At 40.5% G+C, this 16,355-nt stretch overlaps 1 protein-coding gene across 4 annotated transcripts in view; it reads left to right on the forward strand.

Moving 5' to 3' along the window:
* NBEAL1 (neurobeachin like 1) overlaps positions 1–16,355 on the forward strand; it is a 243,708-nt gene that overhangs the window by 107,544 nt on the left and 119,809 nt on the right. For 2 of the 4 annotated variants that reach the window (XM_040357245.1, XM_040357246.1), the window contains exons 10-13: positions 2,044–2,150; positions 9,220–9,306; positions 11,877–11,960; positions 15,839–15,937. In XM_040357245.1, the coding sequence (XP_040213179.1) occupies positions 2,044–2,150; positions 9,220–9,306; positions 11,877–11,960; positions 15,839–15,937 (377 nt within the window). The remainder of the gene's footprint in view (positions 1–2,043; positions 2,151–9,219; positions 9,307–11,876; positions 11,961–15,838; positions 15,938–16,355) is intronic. The other 2 variants (XM_040357247.1, XM_040357248.1) reach the window with 1 other exon arrangement.

Raw genomic sequence — 16,355 nt, forward strand, 5'->3', positions numbered from 1 at the left:
AAAGGGGTCTAAGAGACAATACCAGGATCATGGTCATGGCTGCAGCCATGATCCTGGTATAACCGCTTTCTTCATACTGTATATGACCTAAGGATAGGACGCGATTTAAAGTGTATTTTCACTTTTTCATCCAAGTTGCGATAACACCTACTTTATATTTTATATATATATATATACCCATTCATATAGCATAGACTAAAAAACTAAGTAAAAATTACAGTTTACTTTTTTTTTAGATTATCTATTCTAGGCCCTCCTGCAAAAAAAATTAAAAAGGAAAAAAATGGAAGGCTGCATTTGCCATAATTTACCCTGTCTGTATTATGTAGGAAGATATTCATTATCAGTTGTAACTAGATTTAAACACTCCCTGTCCTAACAAAGGTTTGAAGGTGTAGAGGCTGGGCTTTTTGTATTGTATGTTAACCGCTTCCTGACTGCCGCCGACACGTATACGCTGACACAATGGCACTACAGGGCAGAAGGACGTATATATACGTCCCCTTTAAGGAAGCACCATTGTGCACGCACGCGTGCCTGCCGTGAGCTCCGTGGACTCGATCACCGACGGGATACATGTGATCGTCTCACGGAGAGAGCGAGCGGGGAGATGCTAATGTAAACAAGCATCTCCCCGCTCTGCCTAGTGACAATGACACTGATCTCCGCTCCGTGTAATCGGAGCAGAGATCAGTGTCATGTCACACACAGCCCACCCCCCTACAGTAAGAAACACTCACTAGGGCACCCTTAAACCCCATACATACGATCCAAAAATCGTACGAAAAATGACGCTTTCGAAACGATCGTACGATAATCGTATTGTTGGTACAGAGCTTTCAAGAGCCGATCAGGACAGTTCATCCGATTTTATTCTATCGGACATGCACGGAATTTTTTTTCGTACGATGCCAGATTGTACGATTTTCGTTTAATCAGTACAGCTGTCGTTCGAAAATTCAATACAAATGCATTACAACACATGACATCACTTCCGATTTTTTATTCTGCCGTACGAGAATGTTCGTGACTTTAGTAAACTCATCAGATTCGACGTGAGATTGGCATACAAAAAAAATGGACGATCATTCGTCCAATAATCGGATCGTATGTACCGGGCATTAACCCCTACAGTGCCACCTAGGGGTTGAACCCCTTCACTGCCAGTGGCATTTTCACAGTAATTGGTGCATTTTTATAGCACTGATCGCTATAAAAATTACAATGGTCCCAAAAATGTGTCAAAAGTGTCCAATGTGTCCGCCATAATGTCGTAGTCACGATAAAAAAAGCTGATTGCGCCATTACTAGTAAAAAAAAATATTAATAAAAATGCCATAAAACTATCCCCTATTTTGTAGACGCTATAACTTTTGCGCAAACCAACCAATAAACGCTTATTGTGATTTTATTTTTTATTTTTACCAAAAATATGTAGAAGAATACGTATCGGCCTAAACTGAGGAAAAATTTTAAAAAATGTATATATTTTTTGGGGATATTTATTATAGCAAAAAGTAAAACATATTGAATTTTTTTCAAAATAATTGTCGCTCTATTTTTGTTTATAGCGCAACAAATAAAAACCACAGAGGTGATCAAATACCACCAAAAGAAAGCTCAATTTTGTTTGGGAGCCATGTCGCACAACCGCGCAAGTGTCAGTTAAAGCGACGCAGTGCCGAATCGCAAAAAGTGGCCTGGTCAAGAACATGATCCAGGGCTTAAGTTGTTAATGAGAACAGACTTGGGACAGGTTCACTCTAACATTTGTTCAAAGAACCTTGCAGTTAGCCATGACACCTCCAAAAGATAAGAAATATTATTTTTCCATTTATTTTTTAGGCACACTATGTGAAAGGTAACGCCTAACAAACATATAGTGGGGTTTTCTCAAATTTGACTGCAAAAGTGGAAACACACTTTAGATTAGGTAGGGGCACTGGAAGGTTGGGCATTTTGAGTTGTCTATTAAGAGCTAATTTCTGATTATTATAAATACTTTTATTTATATTTTGTATTATATATTTTTTTTTTGTACAGACTGTATGACTGATATGTTAAACTGCACAGACAGGCCGGTACTGCAAACTATTTTCTTAAACAGCAACTGCTTTGAGCACCTTATCAGATTGCTGCAGAATTGTAGGGTAAGTCACTTTAGACAGCAATCTAATTTTGTATTATGTCAATGTAAACAAGTGTGAATTGTCACATGGGAAACTATTTGCGGCTCCTCGGATCACTCACTAGTGTAGTAAAATGATGTTTTTAAACAGAATGTGACCTTTGTATTTGAACTAAAACATTGTACCAGTTAACAGTATTTCTAGAAAGACAATTAGTAACCTCTGCTTCTCAGGCTAGTTAGCATGTCCTTTAATATAAACCCAAACTCTTCAGCATACCATTCTATTTCATTTAACATGCATGTGCAGTTGGCAACTTGAGTTCTGTTGCCAAAGATCTTTGGTTGTTCCACATTACTTAACCATTTTAACTGGTGCCCGGAACTTACAGTGCATGATACTAAGAAGACTAATCCATCAATGAAAGCAGCATTATGAGGTTGTGTTTATTGTTTTGCTTTTCTTGGCCCATCAAAACGTTATTTTCTCCAAAATAAATTTTCCTAAAGTATAAGTTATTCAGCCAGTAAAAAAAAAAAAAACAACAGTCAGCAGTTACAAAACTGTAACTTCTGACTTTGAGCCCTGGTTCACACTGGGTACGATTTGGAACGATTTGAGATGCGATTTGACATGTCAAATCGCATCTCAAATCGGCGGCATTTGCCAGCAATTGTCGGCAATGGCACTGTCCTAATCAGTGCGACGCCGCATCTGCGATTTCAAAAAGTAGTTCCTGTACTGGGCCGCGATTTACATTAAATTGCGGCCGAAATCGCGGTAAAATCGCGCATTTTACCGCGATTTTGAATTCGCAGCAGTGTGAACCTAGGCTTAGTGAAAGGGCACTTACATGTCCAGGAATCCTGTAGTTTCACATCCAACTTCCCACTGAACAAGTCTGACCTACTTGGTTAAAAACTATCATTTTATTTTTTTTATGTCAATTGTATATGGAACATTGCAATTATATCCTCCTGTTTGATTAGAAATTCACACCTCCAGCCAACTTACTTCCGGTTTCCAGTGTACTAAGTAGATCAACCCCAAGATTAAAAGAAGGCATTTCAAGGGTAGGGCTTCAGTACACGTACGTTGCTCCTGTTGCAGTGGTTACATCTTTATGCGAGCATAGGTCATTTTTAATAACCTTAAATTACAAAATGGCTCATGTGGCAATTGTTTTTCTGGCAAAACAAAATTTAACTCTCAAATTATCATTTTACATTATGAGTTAACTAAATGGCTTACATCTCATATAAGCTTTAACTTGTAAAAGCAGGCATTGCAATAAAATGCATGGTCTGTTTATTAGATTTGGCCCCCTCCCTCTGTAAAAAATTGATGTATGAGAAAAATGTACCTGTAAGAAAAACCTTGGAGACCCAATCATAAATTTGCTGGAATGCATTTATGTAGATGTAGAGAGGCTGCAAGAGATCATATGTAACAAGCAATGAAAAAGGTATTTTATTTAAAAAACAATAATAAAAAAAACACAGTTTATGATGCAATCTCCTCTGGTGAACTAAATGTTCAATGTTCAGTTGAGATTAACTTTAAATAGCTGTTAAGGATCCTCTGGCAGAAAAAGCAGCATAGAAATGCTCATAGTGGCTTGTATTGCGTTTACAGTGCCTTGACAATTTACACATTTTGTCATGTTACAACCAAAAACGTAAATGTATTTTATTGGGGTTTTATGTGATAGACCAACACAAAGTGGCTCAAAATTGTGAAGTGGAAGGAAAATTAAAAATGTTTTCCAATTTTTTTACTATTAAATATCCAGAAATTGTGGTGTACATTTGTATTCAGCCCCCCTCAATACTTTGTAGAACCACCTTTCGCTGCAATTACAGCTGCAAGTCTTTTTGGGGATGTCTCTACAAGCTTTGCACATCTAGAGAGTGAAAATTTTCTGCCCATTCTCGTTTGCATAATACCTCAAGCTCTGTCTGATTGGATGGAGAACACCTGTGAACAGCAATTTTTGCCACATTTTCGATTGGATTTAGGTCTGGACTTTGGCAGGGCCATTCTAACACATGAATATGCTTTGATCTAAACCAGGGGTCTCAAAGTGGTAGCCCTCCAACTGTTGCGAAACTTCAAATCCAATCATGCCTCTGTCTGTGGGAGTCATGCTTGTAACTGTCAGCCTTGCCATGCTTCATGGGACTTTGTAGTTTCGCAACAGCTGGAGGGCCACCAGTTTGAGACCCCTGAGCTATTCCCATTCCATTGTAGTTCTGGCTGTATGTTTAGAGTCGTTGTCCTGCTGGAAGGTGAACCTCCGCCCCAGTCGCAAGGTCTTTTGCAGACTAACAGGTTTTGGTCTAAGATTGCCCTGTATTTGACTTCATCCATCTATCCATCAACTCTGACCAGCTTCCCTGTCCCTGCTGAAGAATCCCCACAACATGATGCTACCACCATCATATTTCACAGTGGGGATGGTGTGTTCAGGGTGATGTGCAGTGTTCGTTTTCCACCACACATAGCGTTTTGCTTTTAGGCCAAAAAGTAAAATTTTGGTTTCATCTGACCAGAGCACCTTCTTCCACATGTTTGCCGTGTCCCCTACGTGGCTTCTCACAAACTGCAAATGGGACTTCTTATGGCTTTCTTTCAACAATTGCTTTCTTCTCCCATAAAGGCCAGATTTGTGGAGAGCACGACTAATAGTTGTCTTGTGGACAGATTCTCCCACCTGAGATGTGGATCTCTGCAGCTCCCCCAGAGTTACCATGGGCCTCTTCTTCTTTGATTAATGCTCTCCTTGCCCGGCCTGTCAGTTTAGGTGGAAAGCCCTGTCTTGGTAGGTTTGCAGTTGTGCCATACTCTTTCCATTTTTGGATTATGGATTGAACAGTGCACCGTGGGATGTAAAAAGCTTGGGATATTTTTTTATAACTTAACCCTGCTTTAAACTTCTCCACAACTGTATCCCTGACCTGTCTGGTGTGCTCCTTGACCTTTATAGTGATGTTGTTTAATACGGTTCTCTAACAAACTTCTGAGGGCTTCACAGAACAGCTGTATTTAAATTGAGATTAAATTACACACAGGTGGACTCTATTTACTAATTAGGTGACTACTGAAGGCAATTGGTTCCACTAGATTTTAGTTAGGGGTATCGGAGTAAAGGGGGCTGAATACAAATGCACGCCACACTTTTCAGATATTTATTTGTAAAAAAAAAAATGTAATTAATTTATCATTTTCCTTTCACTTCACAATTATGTGCCACTCTGTGTTGGTCTATCACATAAATTCCCAATCAAATACATTTACGTTTTTGGTTGTAACATGACAAAATGTGGACAACTTCAAGGGGTATGAATACTTTTTCAAGACACTGTATGCACGTTTATGAGCATTTATTTTTATAAGTGTTTTTTTCCAAAACATTCCCCCTGTGCTCATTCTCACTATAATAATTGTACACTTGAAAACTCTGAATGCTCTTAAAGGCAGCATTTCTGTGCATTAGGCATGTTTATGCACGTAATGCATTTTTTCTACCGAAAGCTTCTCTTAAAAACGCACTTGTGATGTTTTTTTTTTTTAGCCTGAAAATGCTCCTCTGCAAATATGTAAGTAAAAACCCAAATGTGCATGGACAACTAGGCTTACATAGAGGAGGAGCAGCAGCCGGAGCATGTTACATGTTACACCCTAAATATGGGTGTAATGCATAACATGCTCCAAAAGGTGAATTTAACATTTAACAGAATTATAAATGGCAGGCAAGACCGTTTATGTATAATTAATTCAGTTGCCCTTTAAGCTGTTTACCTGCAGTTCAGCTTTAGGGGGAATTCTACTTTTGTAGAAAAATATAACACAATTAATATAGTATATACAAATGCTACACAAGCCTATTTTGTCATTTTAAGTTTTTAAAAATGACCTTTTTCAATCTGCAGCCACTGTAATTTCCTGCTTGTGTGATTTGGCTCACTTATTTTTCCAGAAGTCTGCACAAAGATACAAGTCAAATTTTAGACACCCTCTGCAATAGGAATTTCAGTTTTTACAAGATACTTCCCAAGGGTTAGATACTTTTACAGGGATGTTGACTCTGCAGCTTTTCTCATTAGAACACTGAGAGTGTACCAGCTTATTATAACAAACCAGGTCCTGCCCCACATTCAGAATCAGTCTGGTGAAAGAAACGGCTATTTCTTTAGCACAACGAAAAGTAAGAATCTGCAACAAAGTCTGTTAAAATTCCTCCAGGCTAGGTTACCACTATATCCCCCATGGCCACATTTGTGCAAAAACAGCAGCCCATTCATTTGAGTAGTCTGCTGCATCTGCTGAAAAAGCAGGGAAAAGGTGCCTGAAAAGAGTGTGTTGCGTTTTTCAGCAACTGTGCTTTGGCTTCTAGTGCGTGGGGATTCCATTAGGAATTATTGGCATCTCCTCGCATGTGCTAACAGCTTTGTGTTTTTGCTGCAGCTGCAAGAGCGTGTGCATTTTACATGCAGTCCCACGCCTGCATACATGTGATCCTAGCTTTAATGTACATTCATCAGCCGGGGGGGTTGCCCTTTTTTTTTCTCAACAAATGTGAGCTACTTAGGACTCATGAAGACAGGCAAAATGTGCACAAATAACTTTTTTTGTAGCCATGTACATATTGTAAATATATTAGCTAACTAAATAAAGATTTGTTTTATGTAAGACTAGCAAAATGGTGCCCGTTTGTTGAATAGGATGAATACCAAAGTGTGCGTTGGTGCAGTAGCAGCGGGTGCAGGCTTGGTAGTGAGATGTGGATAGCTGTACCCCCGAAGGGGTGTGTTTCCTCAGTGGGATTTTAAACGTGGGAGACTGGTTAATGAGTAAAGACTGAATAGTCAACAATTATGTATCAAAAAAGTATCAAATTTTATTAAATAATGTTGTTCGTAGACAACATATCAAATAATAGTATTGGCAACATGAAATACAAAGCATCCAATTGACCAAATAGGAAGAAAGGCACAGCCTAGGGTATGTAGTTATCAACGGCGCTGAACATCACTAATGATAAGACACAGACTAAACAGTTATATATATTATAGCGACAAAAAATGCAACAACACCCTTTCAGAGACTGTCTAGTGGGTACAGACAGAAATGCCAACGTTTCGAGGCTATGGAGAGTAATGCCTCTTCATAAGGGCAAGGGTGATGCAGGAATGTCGCAGTACAATCTAGAAATGGAAAAAAATTAAAATAAATGCTTCAAATAAAAAATACAAAATATATACATATAAAATGCTAGTTACAGAAAACAGTAATCAAATGGCACTAAACAGACCCTCATCATGGCTCTCACCGTGTACAAAGTGGTGCCCAGAACCACATGTGGGGGCAAAAAATCCCAGATATCATCTGTAATGTTTAATCTATGCTTGCAACCTTTGGTCTTTAATTAGTATAACAGACTAAGAAAGTAGGTACTAACCGGTTAATAAAAGGTCAGTTTGTCTCAAAAAGAGATAGAAAGTGTTGCAATGCCGGTTGAAATAAAGGGTGTATCCCAGATCATTAAAAACAAGTTGGTTCTCAAAGTATCTTCATATGATGGAACGTATGATCTAAAAGATATATAAGAAGCAAGCAAAAAAGGTAGAGGAAAAAACATCATAATGCCATATACAATAATGGAGTGATAAACTTATCAGCGGTATCAGAGACAACCTGTATGATCACATACTAGATAAGTTCAAGTGTGATAATTGCATATCTTAATTGCAAATGCTTAAAGGGCTTGGAATGTCATAGAGAAAATACTGACAGCAGGGGGCGGCCAGAACGTGAAAAAGACCCACCTGGGTATATATGGAGGTCAATCAAAAGAAAAGAAGGTAGTGAGATGTGGGCTGCAGGGGGTGCGGCCACAGTAGTGAGATGAGATGTGTAGTGGGGTTTCAAGTGCTTAATTGAAATATAATGGTGGTTTACCAAAAGATTTGAGATTGTTCACACAACATTTGTACCGATTAAATGGGTAACCAGGGCTTTTCTTTTTACATGATTGGGTAATTTTAGTGATCATTTTTTTTGCAGGGTTGGAGAAATCTGTGTGTATATGGATAACCAAGAGCTCAGATCTCAAACAGACTTCCTGTTTCCTATGGAGGTTATGAGATCAAGGTTGTAAATCTCTGAAAGGCAGCCCTTTGTAAGTGGAAGGGATTTCACACTTTCCCTAAATATACTTTAATGAACAATTCCACCCGACCCTGAGAAGCCAGACTTTCACAGCATTTTGGTTTGCAAACCACACAATGTCTTGTGACCTAACATGGTGGTTTCTGAAGAGACACCAGCTGCTGATAAAATTCCCATTCTGTCTTTTCAGCTGCTGCATTTCCAATTGCATTCTATGTCACACAAAATACATGTGTTACCGCTACCCCATCTGATTTCTCCATTAATTTTATTTGAGAAGTTGGGTGGCAAGATTGTGACAGCTGCATTTTAGTTGACTTTGTAAGCAACCTTAACTATGGCAGCTGAGAGACCCAGCACAGAATTTTTACTGATGGCTCTCCTCAATGGCTGTATTAACTGTCCAAGAATTTTAACTGTTGGATGAGCTTGGGAATTCTTCAAACTCACTTCTATCTGAAGATCAAAGTTTTTTTTTTTTTTTGTCCAGTCAGCTGCAGGCTGTGTCCTTAACCGGCCCAAAGCACATGCAAACAAAGTGGAGGGATGCTGGTGACATCAGTGCCCTTATGTGGACACGTGTCATTGTCTAAATATGGACACACAAGGTCACTGATGTCACCAGCATCCCACCCTTTAAGTGAGCTACGGGGAAGTGAATGATCCAGCTCACAGTTGATTGGACTTATAAAGATTGTAACTTTGAGGATAGAGCTACGTTCTGAGGACGCCTGAACTCTATACCATGTTTATGTGCCATGTTTAAACCTTTAATAAAGCTGTTTTCTTTATATGCATTATGTGCAATGTGCCATAGGTGTTAATGTGCATGTTCCTGTTGAAACCTGTCCCCCTTGCCCCCTGGCTGCTGCTAACTGATAATCCACCTCTCTGCAATGTTCTTGTCTCCATCCTGCAGCTCTTGTTAAACGCTAACACTAGAGGGGCAGACAAGAGTGAGAAAGACCTTGCCAACAAATTACTGACAGAAATGAATGAAAATCAGGTACACATAGCTGACAACACTGCAAAACTAGACTGAGGACTCCCCAGAATCACATTGCCACCACCTTACTTCAACCCAGCTTATTCATCTGCTTTATTTGTCCTGTTTTTACCAACATGCTTTATTTGAGAAACAGAAATAAGCAAAGTTAAAAGGCTTACTGAGATTTGGGAAAGAAGAAGATTTGGAAAGACAAGGCAGTACAAGCAATATATCGCCATGTAAAGCCATAATATTTTGTAGTGTACTTCCTAAGCAAGCCATATACAACTTTCTTTCCTTCAACCACAGGTTTAAGGTAAGAAAGTTGCTCAATTCCCCATCCTCGCAGTCAGTGTTGATGGAGGAATTTCTATTGCTGTGTTATTATAGTCTGACAGCGGGAGGTTCCCAGCGGTAGCTATAGCCACTGGCAGTAATCAACTGGGAAAAAAAGGAGACAGGCTGGTTGTACTGAAGTTGATCAGTGGATCAACTTCAGTACAACCAGCCTGCCCAAAGAGGGATTAAAATTCATCTGGTTCCCAACCAGCCAAATTTTAATCTGCTAATATCTGTCATTTTTGTTGACACTACTAAGCAGGAAAGTCACTTTGTATATCTAAAAGCTCAAAGGTCTACCTCCATCTAAACAAAACAAAAAATATTTCTACACAAAAATGTCATACTAAACACAAAAGCATATTTATGAAACATTCACACACATTGATAAGAGCATTAATGTTAAATTGGGACTCCTATGAAATAAAAAATTCAAAACAACATTAGAGTTATGTATTAAAGCGAAGGTCCCCGCGGAAAAAAACAACAAATACAAATACTGCAGCTGCTGACTTTTAATAAATGGACACTTACCTGTCCAGCGCGGCCGCGGTGTCGGCAGCAGAAGACGAACAATCGATTGTCTCTCTGCTGCCCCGTCGCCATCCTCTGTGAGGGAATGGGGTTCCCTACTGCGCATGCGCGAGTAGCGCGGTGCTTTCCCAGTGGTCCCTGCTGTCTCCTGGGATCAGTGTGTTTCCCAGAAGGCAGCGGGAGGGGGGGGGGGGGGTGGAGTGGCTCCCGTGGGAGTGATTCCCGGAAGTGTGTGAAAATACCTGTATTATACAGGTATCTGCACCCCCTCCCCCCTGAAAGGTGCCAAATGTGACACCAGAGGGCGGGAGGGTTCCGATAAGCGGAAGTTCCATTTTTGGGTGGAATTCCGCTTTAAGATGAACGTCATCTTTAACACCACTAGAATAACAACATTAGAACACTGATTGAAAACAACCCTGTCCAAGTACTCTTTTGATACTGCAAGGATTCTAGCAAACCTTATTGCAGCGTCCACTATTTTAGAGATATTTATGTAAGTCAGATAACACTGTTCTGGAACAGACTTCTATGTGGAAGGGTCTACCTTTATTACTATCACATGAACAACCTCAAGTTTGTAATAATAATAAACAAAAGTAAGGAATCCGGATTTGAGTGCCAAAACAATCCAACAAAAAGATTATAACAATTTTATTGAGACTATGCACATAAAATCATGTAAAACAATCTACCCTAAAAAAGAAGAAGAAAAAAAAACACGTAGATCAGGCATACCTGAAATTTAAATTCATGCTCAAATGGCATTAAAAATTGTATTTTTATCTATTTTCGGTAAAAGAGGAATTTTCCTTCAACGTTCACTTATTTCGTATTTTTGCATTATCTGCTGTAGTGTTTAGTGGCCACTATATAAAAAAATGAACTGTCTCCTGCTCATATTTCCCTAAGTATATACAAAGTCACTGGGATTTGTCTGGCGGTAGTTGCTTAACTGCCTGTAACAATGTTATGAATTCAAGCTTATGAGAGGGATGTGAAATTTGACCACCAACACAAATTCCTTCATCATAATCTTTCCTGGGTATTTATTAATCTGCCATTTTGGCTGAACTGGAGCAATGTGCTGGCAATGTTTTTTTATTGTAGACATAGTGATGCAGTGTGATATTTCCATATTTAAAGTACAGTTATAATTTTAGCATTTCGGTGGACTGGTATTCTGGGCTTTCTGTGTATGTGTGGACATCTGTGTGTGCGCGTGCATTCCTACCCTAAAAAAAACATTTACATGACCGTTTTCCTTATGTTTCATCCTATCGTTTGGATTTTACGCTGGTAATTAACACCTCCCAAAGAAAGCCCAATTTTTACCAAACAAATTAGTAGTAAAATTATATTTATAGAGACACAATATCATATCCTTTAGCTATTGATAGCCCCTAGAATATATGTTTTCTGTACACACTAAATCAACAATAAAACACGATTTAATATGTTTATTTAAGCAGGTGTGATAAATAGTTGTTCCTGTTTACCTACATGAATTTCTGAGTGTGTGTTCTGTCTTGCTTTTCTCTTATTGCTTTACAGGCTGTTTTTTTTAGAAGTACTGGTGGTGGGATAGTGTTTAAATTAGTAAAACATGATTGAAATGAATCGCACCTTTTTTTCTTTTGATTCCAGCTGAAAGGTCCAATGCCTCACTGTAAATGATCTCCTGTTCAGTACTTTCTGTTTTTTTACCATTTTAGGTGTTTCAGGAACAGTTAGACTGTTTGTGTGTCTCAACACTTAAAGCACTTACAGCTGTGAAGCACAAATCCCCTGCAGCAAAGGTAAAGCATGTGAAGCTATGTACGCTTTGCTGCAAGTTCTATTTTAATTTTTACATCTTTATCAGTGTTTCTTGGTTTCGCATCTTGGTTAGGTTACTGTTGTGCCAATGTGTATTTATAGAATAGAACCCAGCACTTTAAAATGATCAGGGAGGAGCACTTGAAATTAATAAGAATGCAAACATGGGCAATGATTTTTCTTTCATGTTGAGTTCTTGAGATCGCAGCAGGAGCTGTGGGAGAAGAACTACAATCCCCAGCTGTGCACTCTCCTTGATAATTAAAAATGAATAAAATGGTTCAGCTCATGTCTTTATTGTACAAATGAAATCCCAAAAAACAACCAAAGCGATGCAGTCAAAATGAAGTGAACAACAGGAAAAAGGTGGCTGACATGTTTCTATGAGTAAGCATCACATTATGTGAAACATGTCGGCCACCTTTTTCCTGTTGTTCACTTCATTTTGACTGCATCGCTTTGGTTGTTTTTTTGGATTTCATTTGTACAATAAAGACATCATTTTAAGGATTGCGGCAGTCCAGGATATTCTTCTATCCAATACAAACATCAACTAATGTACACATATATGGTATCATCCTGAACATCAGGAGAATGTGTATGTGGGTTTTTTCCTTGGTGTTGGGTAATGGAAAGAAATATCCAGTCACATTTACCACCAATAGAAGGTCCAATTTATCTTGAGAAGTGATAGGGACACTTTTTTAAACACATGAAAAAACTGCAAAAGGTATTAGGATTTGTTCTACCTCGAGGCATTAAGAGGCACAGATTTCAAAAGTGCATCTTTTTTCAATTTGTAAGTCCATAGTGGATCTGACCTTTTATCATTTTAGTCACTATATTCTGCATTGGTGTCACCCTTGCAGTTGTCTGAATATTACATTTTTTTTTTAACCACTTGCCGACCGCGCTATAGCAAAAATACTGCTACAGCGCGGTCGAGTTACTCTGACAGGACGTCCCTGGGACGTCCTCGTGCACTTCCGCGTTTGCGCGTCCCCTGGGGCACGCTCGCGGAAGTGTCCGTGCTCGCCGGGTCTAGAAGACCCGGCGCATCACGGATGACGGTAAATTGCCGCTGATCGCGGCCGTTTACCACGTGATCGCTCCGTCAAATGACGGAGCGATCACTTGTAAACAAACAACGGTTCCTCCCTCTCCTCTCTGTACCGTTCGGTACAGAGGGGGGGGGAGCGGGTGTCAGCAGTGCTGTGGCTGGATCTGTGACAACTGCAGTCACAGATCCAGCCATCCTTCCCTGCGCAATACTCTGCAATAACCCATACTCTGCTTGCAATACCCCATACTCTGCCTGCAATACCCCATACTCTGCCTGCAATACCCCATACTCTGCCTGCAATACCCCATACTCTGCCTGCAATACCCCATACTCTGCCTGCAATACCCCATACTCTGACTGCCATACCCCATACTCTGCCTGCCATACCCCATACTCTGCCTGCAATACCCCATACTCTGCCTGCCATACCCCATACTCTGCCTGCCATACCCCATACTCTGCCTGCCATACCCCATACTCTGCCTGCCATACCCCATACTCTGCCTGCCATACCCCATACTCTGCCATACCCCATACTCTGCAATACCTCGATACTCTGCAATACCCCGATACTCAGCAATACCCCAATACTCTGCCTGCAATACCCCATACTCTGCCATACCCCATACTCTGCCATACCCCATACTCTGCCATACCCCATACTCTGCCATACCCCATACTCTGCCATACCCCATACTCTGCCATACCCCATACCCCATACTCTGCCATACCCCATACTCTGCCATACCCCATACTCTGCCATACCCCATACTCTGCCATACCCCATACTCTGCCATACCTCGATACTCTGCAATACCTCGATACTCTGCAATACCTCGATACTCTGCAATACCCTGATACTCAGCAATACCCCAATACTCTGCCTGCAATACCCCATACTCTGCCTGCCATACCCCATACTCTGCCTGCAATACCCCATACTCTGCCTGCCATACCCCATACTCTGCCTGCCATACCCCATACTCTGCCTGCAATACCCCATACTCTGCCTGCCATACCCCATACTCTGCCATACCCCATACTCTGCCATACCCCATACTCTGCCATACCCCATACTCTGCTATACCCCATACTCTGCCATACCCCATACTCTGCAATACCTCGATACTCTGCAATACCCTGATACTCAGCAATACCCCAATACTCTGCCTGCCATACCCCATACTCTGCCTGCCATACCCCATACTCTGCCTGCAATACCCCATACTCTGCCTGCCATACCCCATACTCTGCCTGCAATACCCCATACTCTGCCTGCCATACCCCATACTCTGCCATACCCCATACTCTGCCATACCCCATACTCTGCCATACCTCGATACTCTGCAATACCTCGATACTCTGCAATACCTCGATACTCTGCAATACCCTGATACTCAGCAATACCCCAATACTCTGCCTGCAATACCCCATACTCTGCCTGCCATACCCCATACTCTGCCTGCAATACCCCATACTCTGCCTGCCATACCCCATACTCTGCCTGCCATACCCCATACTCTGCCTGCAATACCCCATACTCTGCCTGCCATACCCCATACTCTGCCATACCCCATACTCTGCCATACCCCATACTCTGCCATACCCCATACTCTGCTATACCCCATACTCTGCCATACCCCATACTCTGCAATACCTCGATACTCTGCAATACCCTGATACTCAGCAATACCCCAATACTCTGCCTGCCATACCCCATACTCTGCCTGCCATACCCCATACTCTGCCTGCAATACCCCATACTCTGCCTGCCATACCCCATACTCTGCCTGCAATACCCCATACTCTGCCTGCCATACCCCATACTCTGCCATACCCCATACTCTGCCATACCCCATACTCTGCCATACCCCATACTCTGCCATACCCCATACTCTGCAATACCTCGATACTCTGCAATACCTCGATACTCTGCAATACCTCGATACTCTGCAATACCCCGATACTCTGCAATACCCCGATACTCAGCAATACCCCAATACTCTGCCTGCAATACCCCATACTCTGCCTGCCATACCCCATACTCTGCCTGCCATACCCCATACATTGCTATACCCCATACTCTGCCATACCCCATACTCTGCAATACCCGGTGTCATTCGTGGTATGCATATGCTGTGTGTGAGAAATAACCTGCGAATATGACAGAAACAAGTTTTTATTTATTTATTTTTACAGAATTTTCTGTCGTTTTTCTTTTATAGCGCAAAAAATAAAAAACCCAGAGGTGATCTAATACCACCAAAAGAAAGCTCTATTTGTGTGAAAAAAAGGACAAAAATTTCAGATGGGCACAATGTTGTATGACTGAGTAATTGTCATTCAAATTGTGAGAGCACCGAAAGCTGAAAAATTGGTCTGGTTAGGAAGGGGGTTTAAGTGCCCAGTGGTCAAGTGGTTAAAGTCAAAAACTTTGCAGATTGGAAGGTCTTACTTAAAGTCTGTTAAAGTATATTTCAAACCAAAAAGCGTTTTCTAGTCTTGGTTAGAGTGGGAAAAGATTAGAACCTTGTCAGATTTTTACTGCTATTTCATGCTCTGTTAGAGTAGGTTATTATAACTTCCTGTCCTGCTGACAATCATTTTACCAGACAGGAAATTAGAGAAAATCTGTGGAAGTCACAACAGTAAAAGGTCCCAAGTCCTTGACATTCTATCCAAAACAAAGAGAAACGATTAGTTTAATACATGTGTTAATGCTCTAATCTACATATATAAATATGTGTTTTAGGTCAAAATGTGTATTTTTGTTTTATTGGATGCTTTTTGTTTTAGGAAGTATTTAAGGAAAGAATTGGTTACACTCATTTGCTTGAGGTGCTGAAATCTCTTGGACATCCATCTCGAATGTTACTTGAAGAACTTCTTAACATGGTAATCTAATTTGTTTTTTTCTTTCTTGGATATTTGTTTTTTGGGGTCATATTCAACACCAAACTGGACAGGTTTATTGCCAGTTCCCCCAGGCATTAGCAGCGGATATTGTGGTGATGCTGTGATGTAAGTTCAACCTTATCTACGCCTTTCCCCTCCTCCAGATGTCTGCTCCAAAGGATTGAGATGGAGGGAGATAAGAGGTCACATGTTTCTGGTGATTTACAAGCATTGAGTGGCATGCAGGTAGATTGTACTGTGCATTGGATAGCACCTATATCACTGAAGATGGACTAGATTTAATGAGGAATTGTGCTATATTTTCTTTATGTATATGAAGTGTGTGGACCTTGCATTATTGGTTCATCACTTTATTCCACACACATATAAATTATTTGATTACATTTAACACAATATG

The sequence above is a fragment of the Rana temporaria genome, chromosome 6, assembly GCF_905171775.1.
Source record: "Rana temporaria chromosome 6, aRanTem1.1, whole genome shotgun sequence".
In the NCBI taxonomy this organism is placed as follows: domain Eukaryota; kingdom Metazoa; phylum Chordata; class Amphibia; order Anura; family Ranidae; genus Rana; species Rana temporaria.